Source organism: Chamaea fasciata, unplaced genomic scaffold, assembly GCF_029207755.1.
Source record: "Chamaea fasciata isolate MVZ Bird 193981 ecotype frontalis unplaced genomic scaffold, bChaFas1.0.hap1 SCAF_891, whole genome shotgun sequence".
Taxonomy (NCBI): Eukaryota; Metazoa; Chordata; class Aves; order Passeriformes; family Sylviidae; genus Chamaea; species Chamaea fasciata.
In genome coordinates this window covers 1-12,384 of record NW_027094976.1, presented here as the reverse complement: position 1 = coordinate 12,384, position 12,384 = coordinate 1, and the positions used below count along the sequence as shown (strand labels likewise).

The 12,384-nt window shown below is 47.4% G+C and overlaps 1 protein-coding gene across 1 annotated transcript in view; it reads right to left on the bottom strand.

Annotated features, from left to right (window-relative positions):
* LOC136306021 (multiple epidermal growth factor-like domains protein 8) overlaps nucleotides 1-12,241 on the bottom strand; it is a gene marked incomplete at its 5' end in the record, with an annotated part of 29,189 nt that extends 16,948 nt beyond the window's left edge. Inside the window, 6 exon segments of the mRNA XM_066209369.1 lie at nucleotides 437-651; nucleotides 6,556-6,568; nucleotides 7,415-7,612; nucleotides 9,814-9,888; nucleotides 9,890-9,932; nucleotides 12,007-12,241. Coding sequence (XP_066065466.1) covers nucleotides 437-651; nucleotides 6,556-6,568; nucleotides 7,415-7,612; nucleotides 9,814-9,888; nucleotides 9,890-9,932; nucleotides 12,007-12,241 — 779 coding nt within the window.
* Between the last annotated feature and the right edge of the window lie 143 nt (nucleotides 12,242-12,384).

The following is a 12,384-nucleotide window of genomic DNA, read 5'->3' as shown; positions in this document are numbered from 1 at the left end:
GGGAAAAAAAATTCGAAAAAAACGGAAAAAAATTCGAAAAAATGTGAAAAAAATTCGAAAAAAATGGGAAAAAATTCGAAAAAAATGGGAAAAAAATTCGAAAAAAATTTAAAAAAAAATCGAAAAAAACGGGAAAAAATTCGAAAAAAATGGGAAAGAAAATTTAAAAGAAACGGAAAAAAACAATCGAAAAAAATGGAAAAAATTCGAAAAAAATGGGAAAAAAAATCGAGAAAAAGGAAAAAAATTCGAAAAAAACGGAAAAAAAATTCGAAAAAAACGGAAAAAAATTCGAAAAAAATGGAAAAAAAAATCGAAAAAAAATGGAAAAAAATTCGAAAAAAATTTCTGAAAATCCCCCCGCGCCCCCGAAATCCCGAAGAATCCCCGCGCCCGCCCCTCCCGCCCGACTCCCGGCATTCCTCCGGGCGCTCACCTGGTTGAGCGCCAGGCTCCAGAGGCAGTGCTGCCAGCCGCCGTCGGCGCCGGCCGAGGCCAGGCAGGCGCCGCAGGTGCGCTGCAGGTGACACGGGCTGGGGCAGGGCAGCGGCGGCGCCGACTCCACCGGCATCGGCGACACGTTGAGCAGCGAGTGGCTGAAGCACGTCCAGTCGTAGGTGGGCTGCACGCTCAGGATGCGCCGCGTCTCACCTGGGCACGGGTGAGCTCAGGTGAGCTCCCACAGGTGAGCTCAGGTGAGATGGGAAAACCCCGCCCCATTTGGATTCACTGGTTCTTACTGGTTTGTACTGGTTCCTACAGCAACGCCCAGGATGCGCCGCGTCTCACCTGGCCACAGGTGAGCTCAGGTGAGCTCCCACAGGTGAGCTCAGGTGAGATGGGAAAACCCCGCCCGGTTTGGCCTCACTGGTTCTTACTGGTTTGTACTGGTTCCTACAGCAATGCTCAGGATGCGCCGCGTCTCACCTGGCCACAGGTGAGCTCAGGTGAGATGGGAAAACCCCGCCCCGGTTTGGCCTCACTGGTTCTTACTGGTTTGTACTGGTTCCTACAGCAATGCTCAGGATGCGCCGCGTCTCACCTGGCCACAGGTGAGCTCAGGTGAGCTCCCACAGGTGAGGCCGGACAGGTGAGCTCAGGTGAGATGGGAAACCCCGCCCCATTTGGATTCACTGGTTCTTACTGGTTTGTACTGGTCCCTAAAGCAATGCTCAGGATGCGCCGCGTCTCACCTGGCCACAGGTGAGCTCAGGTGAGCTCCCACAGGTGAGCTCAGGTGAGATGGGAAAATCCCACCCCGGTTTGGCCTCACTGGTTCTTACTGGTTTGTACTGGTCCCTAAAGGAGTCCCAGCCCGGTGGTTGAAGGGTTCAGGTGAGCTCGGGTCTCACCTGGCCACAGGTGAGCTCAGGTGAGCTCCCACAGGTGAGCTCAGGTGAGATGGGAAAACCCCGCCCCCGTTTGGATTCACTGGTTCTTACTGGTTTGTACTGGTTCCTAAAGCAACGCTCAGGATGCGCCGCGTCTCACCTGGCCACGGGTGAGCTCAGGTGAGATGGGAAAACCCCGCCCCGGTTTGGCCTCACTGGTTCTTACTGGTTTGTACTGGTCCCTAAAGCAACGCTCAGGATGCGCCGCGTCTCACCTGGCCACAGGTGAGCTCAGGTGAGCTCCCACAGGTGAGGCCGGACAGGTGAGCTCAGGTGAGCCGGGGAAACCCCGCCCAGTTTGGCCTCACTGGTTCTTACTGGTTTGTACTGGTTCCTAAAGCAGCCCCAGCCCGGTGGTTGAAGGGTCCAGGTGAGCTCGGGTCTCACCTGGCCACAGGTGAGCTCAGGTGAGATGGGAAAATCCCGCCCGGTTTGGCCTCACTGGTTCTTACTGGTTTGTACTGGTTCCTAAAGCAGCCCCAGCCCGGTGGTTGAAGGGTTCAGGTGAGCTCTGGTCTCACCTGGCCACAGGTGAGCTCAGGTGAGCTCCCACAGGTGAGGCCGGACAGGTGAGCTCAGGTGAGCCGGGAAAACCCCGCCCCGTTTGGATTCACTGGTTCTTACTGGTTTGTACTGGTTCCTAAAGCAACGCTCAGGATGCGCCGCGTCTCACCTGGCCACAGGTGAGCTCAGGTGAGATGGGAAAACCCCGCCCCGGTTTGGCCTCACTGGTTCTTACTGGTTTGTACTGGTTCCTACAGCAACGCTCAGGATGCGCCGCGTCTCACCTGGCCACAGGTGAGCTCAGGTGAGATGGGAAAACCCCACCCCGGTTTGGCCTCACTGGTTCTTACTGGTTTGTACTGGTCCCTAAAGCAGCCCCAGCCCGGTGGTTGAAGGGTCCAGGTGAGCTCTGGTCTCACCTGGCCACAGGTGAGCTCAGGTGAGATGGGAAAACCCCGCCCCGTTTGGATTCACTGGTTCTTACTGGTTTGTACTGGTTCCTAAAGCAACGCTCAGGATGCGCCGCGTCTCACCTGGGCACAGGTGAGCTCAGGTGAGCCGGGGAAACCCCGCCCCGTTTGGCCTCACTGGTTCTTACTGGTTTGTACTGGTTCCTACAGCAATGCTCAGGATGCGCCGCATCTCACCTGGCCACAGGTGAGCTCAGGTGAGCTCCCACAGGTGAGGCCGGACAGGTAAAGGGGTGGGGGAACCCTCCCCAGTTTGGCCTCACTGGTTCTTACTGGTGCCCAAATGTCCCCCAGAACAAGGGGCGAGGTGGGTCTGGTCTCACCTGGCCACAGGTGAGCTCAGGTGAGATGGGAAAACCCCGCCCCGGTTTGGCCTCACTGGTTCTTACTGGTTTGTACTGGTTCCTAAAGCAACGCTCAGGATGCGCCGCGTCTCACCTGGCCACAGGTGAGCTCAGGTGAGCCGGGGAAACCCCGCCCCGGTTTGGCCTCACTGGTTCTTACTGGTTTGTACTGGTTCCGAAAGCAACGCTCAGGATGCGCCGCGTCTCACCTGGGCACGGGTGAGCTCAGGTGAGCTCCCACAGGTGAGCTCAGGTGAGATGGGAAAACCCCGCCCGGTTTGGCCTCACTGGTTCTTACTGGTTTGTACTGGTCCCTAAAGCAACGCTCAGGATGCGCCGCGTCTCACCTGGGCACAGGTGAGCTCAGGTGAGCTCCCACAGGTGAGGCCGGACAGGCGAGCTCAGGTGAGCCGGGGAAACCCCGCCCCAGTTTGGCCTCACTGGTTCTTACTGGTTTGTACTGGTTCCTAAAGCAGCCCCAGCCCGGTGGTTGAAGGGTCCAGGTGAGCTCGGGTCTCACCTGGCCACAGGTGAGCTCAGGTGAGGTGCCACAGGAACAAATTCAACGCCCAAATCTTCCCAAAATTCCCCAAAATTCCCCAAATTCCCCTCACCTGTTCTCTGGAATTGGCGCATCCGCTCCCCGAACCCCCCAAACCAACCCGAATCCCGCAAAAATCCCAAAAAATCCCCAAAAATCTCAAAAAAATCCTCGAAAAATCTAAAAAAAATCCCAGAAAATCCCCCAAAAATCCCCAAAAAATCTCAAAAAAATCCCCAAAAAATCTAAAAAAAAATCCCAAAAAATCCCCAAAAAATCTCAAAAAAATCCCCAAAAATCCCCAAAAAATCTCCCAAAAATCTCAAAAAAATCCTAAAAATTCCCCCAAAAATCTCAAAAAAATCCTAAAAATTCCCAAAAAAATCTCAAAAAAATCCCAAAAAATCTCCAAAAAATCCCCAAAAAATCCCCAAAAAATCCCCAAAAAATCCTAAAAATTCCCCAAAAAATCTCAAAAATTCCCCCAAAAATTCCCAATTTTTTCCCAATTTTTTCCCGAAATCCCGAACTCTGCTCACCGGTCCTCTTGAACTGGCGGGTCCACATGCAGCGGCCGGCGGCGGCGCAGCGCGGGCAGTCGGGGGCCGCCCCAAACCCCCCAAACCTCCAAAAAATCCCCAAAAAATCCCCAAAAAATCCCAAAAAATCCCCAGAAAATCTCAAAAAAATCCCAAAAAAATCCCCAAAAAATCTCAAAAAAATCCTCCAAAAATACCCAAAAAATCTCAAAAAAATCCCAAAAAATCCCCCCAAAATTCTCAAAAATTCTCAAAAAAATCTCAAAAAAATCCCCAAAAAATCTCAAAAAAATCCCAAAAAATCCCCAAAAAATCTCAAAAAAATCCTAAAAATTCCCCCAAAAAATCTCAAAAAACTCCCAAAAAATCCCCAAAAAATCTCCAATAAATCCTAAAAAAATCCCCAAAAAATCTCAAAATAATCCTAAAAATTCCCAAAAAAATCTCAAAAAAATCCCAAAAATTTCCAAAAAAATCTCAAAAAAATCCTAAAAAAATCCCCAAAAAATCTCAAAAAAATCCTAAAAATTCCCCAAAAAATCTCAAAAAAACTCCAAAAAATTTCCAAAAAAATCTCAAAAAAATCCCAAAAAATCCCCAAAAAATCCCCAAAAAATCCCCAAAAAATCCTAAAAATTCCCCCAAAAATCTCAAAAATTCCCCCACAATTCCCAATTTTTTCCCAATTTTTTCCCAATTTTTCCCCGATTTCCCCCGGTCCGCTCACCGGTCCTCTTGAACTGGCGGGTCCACATGCAGCGGCCGGCGGCGGCGCAGCGCGGGCAGTCGGGGGCCGCCCCAAACTCCCCAAACCTCCAAAAAATCCCCAAAAAATCCCCAAAAAATCCCCAGAAAATCTCAAAAAAATCCCAAAAAATCCCCAGAAAATCCCAGAAAATCCTCAAAAAATCCCCAAAAAATCTCAAAAAAATCCTCCAAAAATACCCAAAAAATCTCAAAAAAATCCCAAAAAATCCCCCCAAAATTCTCAAAAATTCTCAAAAAAATCTCAAAAAAATCCCCAAAAAATCTCAAAAAAATCCCAAGAAATCCCCAAAAAATCTCAAAAAAATCCTAAAAATTCCCCCAAAAAATCTCAAAAAACTCCCAAAAAATCCCCAAAAAATCTCAAAATAATCCTAAAAATTCCCAAAAAAATCTCAAAAAAATCCTAAAAATCCCCAAAAAATCTCAAAAAAACTCCAAAAAATTCCCAAAAAAATCTCAAAAAAAATCCCAAAAATTCCCAAAAAAATCTCAAAAAATTCCCAAAAAATCCCCCCAAAATTCTCAAAAATTCCCCAAAAAATCCCCAAAAAATCTCAAAAAAATCCTAAAAAAATCCCAGAAAATCTCAAAAAAATCCCAAAAAATCCCCAAAAAATCCCCAAAATTCCCCCAAAATTCCCAATTTTTTCCCAATTTTTTCCCGAACTCCCGAACTCCGCTCACCGGTCCTCTTGAACTGGTGGGTCCACATGCAGCGGCCGGCGGCGGCGCAGCGCGGGCAGTCGGGGGCCGCCCCAAACCCCCCAAACCTCCAAAAAATCCCCAAAAAATCCCCAAAAAATCCCCAAAAAATCCCAAAAAATCTCAAAAAAATCCCAAAAAATCTCAAAAAAATCCCAAAAAATCCCCCCAAAATTCTCAAAAATTCTCAAAAAAATCTCAAAAAAATCCCCAAAAAATCTCAAAAAAATCCCAAAAAATCCCCAAAAAATCTCAAAAAAATCCTAAAAATTCCCCCCAAAAAATCTCAAAAAATTCCCAAAAAATCCCCAAAAAATCTCAAATAAATCCTCCAAAAATACCCAAAAAATATCAAAAAAATCCTAAAAATTCCCCAAAAAATCTCAAAAAAAACTCCAAAAAATTTCCAAAAAATCTCAAAAAAAATCCCAAAAAAATCCCCAAAAAATCTCAAAAAAATCCTAAAAATTCCCCAAAAAATCTCAAAAAAACTCCAAAAAATTTCCAAAAAAATCCAAAAAATTCCCAAAAAAATCTCAAAAAATTCCCAAAAAATCCCCCCAAAATTCTCAAAAATTCCCCAAAAAATCCCCAAAAAATCTCAAAAAAATCCAAAAAAAATCCCAGAAAATCTCAAAAAAATCCCAAAAAAATCCCCAAAAAATCTCAAAAAAATCCCCAAAATTCCCAATTTTTTCCCAATTTTTTCCCAATTTTTCCCCGATTTCCCCCGATCCGCTCACCGGTCCTCTTGAACTGGCGGGTCCACATGCAGCGGCCGGCGGCGGCGCAGCGCGGGCAGTCGGGGGCCGCCCCAAACCCCCCAAACCTCCAAAAAATCCCCAAAAAATCCCCAAAAAATCCCCAGAAAATCCCAGAAAATCCTCAAAAAATCCCCAAAAAATCTCAAAAAAATCCTCCAAAAATACCCAAAAAATCTCAAAAAATTCCCAAAAAATCCCCCCAAAATTCTCAAAAATTCTCAAAAAAATCTCAAAAAAATCCCCAAAAAATCTCAAAAAATTCCCAAAAAATCCCCAAAAAATCTCAAAAAAATCCTAAAAAATTCCCCAAAAAATCTCAAAAAAATCCCAAAAATTCCCAAAAAAATCTCAAAAAATTCCCAAAAAATCCCCCCAAAATTCTCAAAAATTCCCCAAAAAATCCCCAAAAAATCTCAAAAAATCCAAAAAAAATCCCAAAAAATCTCAAAAAAATCCTAAAAATTCCCCAAAAAATCCCCAAAAATTCCCAATTTTTTCCCAATTTTTCCCTGATTTCCCCCGATCCGCTCACCGGTCCTCTTGAACTGGCGGGGTCCACATGCAGCGGCCGGCGGCGGCGCAGCGCGGGCAGTCGGGGGCCGCCCCAAACCCCCCAAACCTCCAAAAAATCCCCAAAAAATCCCCAAAATATCCCCAGAAAATCTAAAAAAAATCCCAAAAAATCTCAAAAAAATCCCCCAAAAAATCTCAAAAAAATCCTAAAAATTCCCAAAAAAATCTCAAAAATTCCCAAAAAATCCCCAAAAAATCTCAAATAAATCCTAAAAAAATCCCCAAAAAATCTCAAAAAAATCCTAAAAATTCCCCAAAAAATCTCAAAAAACTCCAAAAAATTTCCAAAAAAATCTCAAAAAAATCCCAAAAATTCCCAAAAAATATCAAAAAAATCCCCAAAAAATCTCAAAAAAATCCCAAAAATCCCCAAAAAATCCCCAAAAAATCTCAAAATAATCCTAAAAATTCCCAAAAAAATCTCAAAAAAATCCCCAAAAATTCCCCAAAAAATCTCAAATAAATCCTCCAAAAATACCCAAAAAATCCCCAAAAAATCTCAAAATAATCCTAAAAATTCCCAAAAAAATCTCAAAAAAATCCCAAAAAATTCCCCAAAAAATCTCAAAAAAATCCCCAAAATTCCCAAAAAAATCTCAAAAAATTCCCAAAAAATCCCCCCAAAATTCTCAAAAATTCCCCAAAAAATCCCCAAAAAATCTCAAAAAAATCCAAAAAAAATCCCAAAAAATCTCAAAAAAATCCTAAAAATTCCCCAAAAATTCCCCCAAAAATTCCCAATTTTTTCCCAATTTTTTCCCAATTTTTTCCCAATTTTTTCCCGAACTCCCGAACTCCGCTCACCGGTCCTCTTGAACTGGCGGGGTCCACATGCAGCGGCCGGCGGCGGCGCAGCGCGGGCAGTCGGGGGCCCCGCAGGCGGCCTCGGAGCAGTTGCGCGCGGCCAGGATCTCGCGCTGGTTGATGCGGCAGTCGTTCTCCCGGCGGCAGCTGCCGCCCGCCGCGATGCACGCGCCCTCGGGGCAGTTGGTGCACCACTTGCACGCCGGGGGGCCCTGGAAACGGGCAGGGAAAGGGGAGATAATCCGGGGGGTTTGGGGGAGAAAACGGGGATTTTGGGGGGAAAAATAACGGGGGTTTTGGGGGGGAAAATGGGGATTTGGGGGAAAAAATGGGGATTTTAGGGGGGAAAATGGGGATTTTGGGGGGAAAATAATGGGGATTTTTGGTGAAAGAATGGGGATTTTGGGGGGAAAAATAACGGGGATTTTGGGGGGAAAAATGGGGATTTTAGGGGGGGAAAATGGGGATTTTGGGGGGAAAAATGGGGATTTTGGGGAGAAAATGGGGATTTGGGGGGAAAAAATGGGGATTTTAGGGGGGAAAATGGGGGTTCGAGTGAAAAAACGGGGATTTTAGGGGGGAAAATGGGATTTGGGGAAAAATGGGGATTTTGGGGGGAAAATGGGGATTTTGGGGGAGAAATGGGGATTTGGGGGGAAAATGGGGATTTTAGGGGGAAAATGGGGATTTTGGGGGGGAAAATGGGGATTTTAGGGGGGAAAATGGGGATTTTGGGGGGAAAATGGGAATTTTGGGGGAAAAAATGGGGATTTTAGGGGGGAAATGGGGATTTGAGTGAAAAAACGGGGATTTTAGGGGGGAAAATGGGATTTGGGGAAAAAAGGGGATTTTGGGGGGAATGGGGTTTTTGATGGGGTTTGGGGGGAAAAATGGGGATTTTAGGGGGGGAAAATGGGGATTTTGGGGGAAAAATGGGGATTTTAGGGGGGAAATGGGGATTTTGGGGGAAAATGGGGATTTTAGGGGGGAAATGGGTTTTGGGGGGAAAATGGGGATTTTAGGGGGAATGGGTTGGGGATTTTTGGGGAGGAAATGGGGTTTTTGGGTGGAAATGGGGGGATTTTGGTGAAGGGTTGGGGGGAATTGGATTGTGGGGAAAAAAGGGGATTTTTGGTGGGGAAATTGGGGATTTTAGGGGGGAAAATGGGGATTTTAGGGGGAATGGGGTTTTTGGGGGGGAACGGGGTTTTAGGGGGGGAAATTGGGATTTTAGGGGGAATGGGGATTTTAGGGGGGAAATGGGGTTTTGGGGGGAATGGGGGTTTTAGGGGAGAATGGGGATTTTGGGGGGAAATGGGGATTTTGGGCGAGGAAAATGGGGATTTTGGGGGAGAAATGGGGATTTGGGGGGAAAATGGGGATTTGGGGGGGGGAAATGGGGATTTTGGGGGGAAATGGGGATTTTAGGGGGAAAATGGGGATTTTGGGGGCAGATTTTGGGTCATTTTTGGGTCATTTTGGGGCCATTTCAGGCGGGATTTTTTGGCCGTTTTCGGGACATTTTGGGGCCGTTTTTGGGGGTGATTTTGGGTCATTTTGGGTCCATTTCAGGCGGGATTTTTTGGCCGTTTTTGGGATATTTTGGGGTCATTTTTGGGTCATTTTGGGGCCATTTCAGGCGGGATTTTTTGGCCGTTTTCGGGACATTTTGGGGCCGTTTTTTGGGGTGATTTGGGGGCGATTTTGGGTCATTTTTGGGCTATTTTGGGTCCATTTCAGGCGGGATTTTTTGGCCGTTTTCGGGACATTTGGGGGCCGTTTTTGGGGTGATTTTGGGCGGTTTTGGGTCATTTTTGGGCTATTTTGGGTCCATTTCAGGCGGGATTTTTTGGCCGTTTTCGGGACATTTTGGGTCATTTTTGGGCTATTTTGGGTCCATTTCAGGCGGGATTTTTTGGCCGTTTTCGGGACATTTGGGGGCCGTTTTTGGGGTGATTTTGGGTCATTTTGGGTCCATTTCAGGCGGGATTTTTTGGCCGTTTTCGGGACATTTGGGGGCCGTTTTTGGGGTGATTTTGGGCGGTTTTGGGTCATTTTTGGGCTATTTTGGGTCCATTTCAGGCGGGATTTTTTGGCCGTTTTCGGGACATTTTGGGGCCGTTTTTGGGGTGATTTTGGGCGTTTTTGGGTCATTTTTGGGCTATTTTGGGTCCATTTCAGGCGGGATTTTTTGGCCGTTTTCGGGACATTTTGGGTCATTTTTGGGCTATTTTGGGTCCATTTCAGGCGGGATTTTTTGGCCGTTTTCGGGACATTTGGGGGCCGTTTTTGGGGTGATTTTGGGTCATTTTGGGTCCATTTCAGGCGGGATTTTTTGGCCGTTTTCGGGACATTTGGGGGCCGTTTTTGGGGTGATTTGGGGCGATTTTGGGGCCTGTTTCGGGGGTCTCACCGAGCCCCCCAGGGGGTGCTGGGCCAGGCACTCGCTGCAGCTCCGGAGGCGCCGACACTCGTGGGGCTCCCGTGGGGAGGGGGGCGCAGGGGAGTTGAGGGATGGGGGAGCACCCCAGCCTTGGGGAGGGGCCGTTAGCATCTCATTAGCATCTCATTTGCATCTCGTTAACCACCCCAAAGCAGCCAGATCCCCCCCCCCCCTAAAAAAATCCGCCCCAAATTCCCTCAAAATCTCCCCAAAAATCCTCCTGGAACCCCCCCCACCCTGGACCAGCGGATTTCCCCCCAAAATTCCAATTTTTTCCCCCCCCCCCCCCAAAAAAAACTTCCCAGTTTCCCCCAAATTCTCCCAAATCCCGGATTTCACCCCAAAATCCACCCTCAATCCCCCAAATTCCTGATTTTTTTTTTACCCCAAATCCTCTCTAAACCCGCCCCAACCCCCCAAAAATTCCGATTTTTTCCCCAAATCTCCCCAAAATCCCGTTTTTTCCCCCCAAAATCCCCGATTTTTCCCCCAAACCCCCCCAAAATCCCATTTTTCCCCCCCAAATCTCCTTTTAACCCCCCAAAATCCCGATTTTTTTCCCCAAAATCCCCGGATTTTTTTCCCAACCCCCCCAAAATCCTGGATTTTTTTTCCTAAACCCCCCAAAATCCAGATTTTCCCCCCAAATCCCGGATTTTCCCCCCCCAAAATCCCCAATTTTTTTTCCTAAACCCCGCAAATACCGATTTTTCCCCCAAAATCTCCTTTCAACCCCCTAAAATCCCGATTTTTTACCCCAAATCCCGGATTTTTCTCCCCCAAAATCCCCCTTTTTTTTCCCCCAAATCCCCATTTTTTCCCCCAAAATCCCCATTTTTTCCCCTAAAATCCCCATTTCCCCCCCCAAATCCCCCTTTTTCCCCCCCCAAATCCCCATTTTTTCCCCTAAAATCCCCATTTTTCCCCCCAAATCCCCATTTTTTTCCCCCCAAAATCCCCATTTTTTCCCCTAAAATCCCCATTTTTCCCCCTAAAATCCCCATTTTTCCCTCCAAATCCCCATTTTTTCCCCTAAAATCCCCATATTTTCCCCCCCAAATCCCAATTTTTCCCCCCAAATCCCCATTTTTCCCCCCAAAATCCCAATTTTCCCCCCAAAATCTCCTTTAAACACCCTAAAATCCCCATTTTTTCCCCCCAAATCCGGGATTTTTTCCCCAAAATCACACAAATCCCCCCCGCTCTCACCTCTCGGCCTGGGGCGCCCCCCGGCAGCGCCCCCCGCACCAGGCGCAGGCCGCCCCCGAGCCCCCAAATCCCCCCAAACCCCCAAAATCCCCATTTTTCCCCCCAAAATCCCCCTTTTATCCCCCCAAATACCCATTTTTTCCCCCCCAAATCCCCATTTTTTCCCCCCAAATCTGCTTTTAACCCCCAAAATCCCCGGATTTTTCCCCCCAGATCTCCTTTTAACCCCCCAAAATCCCCATTTTTCCCCCCAAAATCCCAATTTTTATCCCCAAATCCCCATTTTTCCCCCAAAATCCCCATTTTTACCCCCAAATCCCCATTTTTTCCCCTAAAATCCCGATTTTTCTCCTAAAATCCCGATTTTTTCCCCAAAATCCCCATTTTCCCCCCAAAATCCCAATTTTTCCCCCAAAATCTCCTTTAAACCCCCTAAAATCCCCATTTTTTTCCCCCAAATCCCCATTTTTCCCCCCCAAATCCCCATTTTTTTCCCCCCAAATCTGCTTTTAACCCCCAAAATCCCGGATTTTTCCCCCCAGATCTCCTTTTAAACCCCCCAAAATCCCCATTTTCCCCCCAAAATCCCAATTTTTACCCCCAAATCCCCATTTTTTCCCCCAAAATCCCCATTTTTATCCCCAAATCCCCATTTTTTCCCCTAAAATCCCGATTTTTCTCCTAAAATCCCGATTTTTTCCCCTCAAATCCCCATTTTTCCCCCCCAAAATCCCAATTTTTCCCCCAAAATCTCCTTTAAACCCCCTAAAATCCCCATTTTTCCCCCCAAATCCCCATTTTTCCCCCCCAAATCCCCATTTTTCCCCCAAAATCTCCATTTTTTTTCCCCAAACCCCCCCCAAATCCCCATTTTTTCACCCCCAAATCCCCATTTTTTCCCCCCAAATCCGGGATTTTTTCCCCAAAAATCACACAAATCCCCCCCGCTCTCACCTCTCGGCCTGGGGCGCCCCCCGGCAGCGCCCCCCGCACCAGGCGCAGGCCGCCCCCGAGGCGTTGCAGCTGCGGGGGTCGGGCAGCGCCTCGCAGGGGTCGGGGGGCAGCCGCAGCCCCCAGAGCCCCCCCAGGGCGGCGCCGTTGAAACCCCCCGAGACGAAGAGGAGCCCCCCGAGGGGGGCCAGGGCGTGAGCCACGGCCCCCGGCATGGGGGGGCCCACCACCGAGGCCTCTGGGCGGGAAAGGGTTAAAGGGATTAAAAAAAAAAACCCCAAAAAATTAAAAAAAAAAAAAAAATTAAAAATATCCCTGGCGGAAAAATCCCGAAATTTGGGGGGTTGAAATTGTCCCGAAATTGTCCCGAAATTGTCCGAA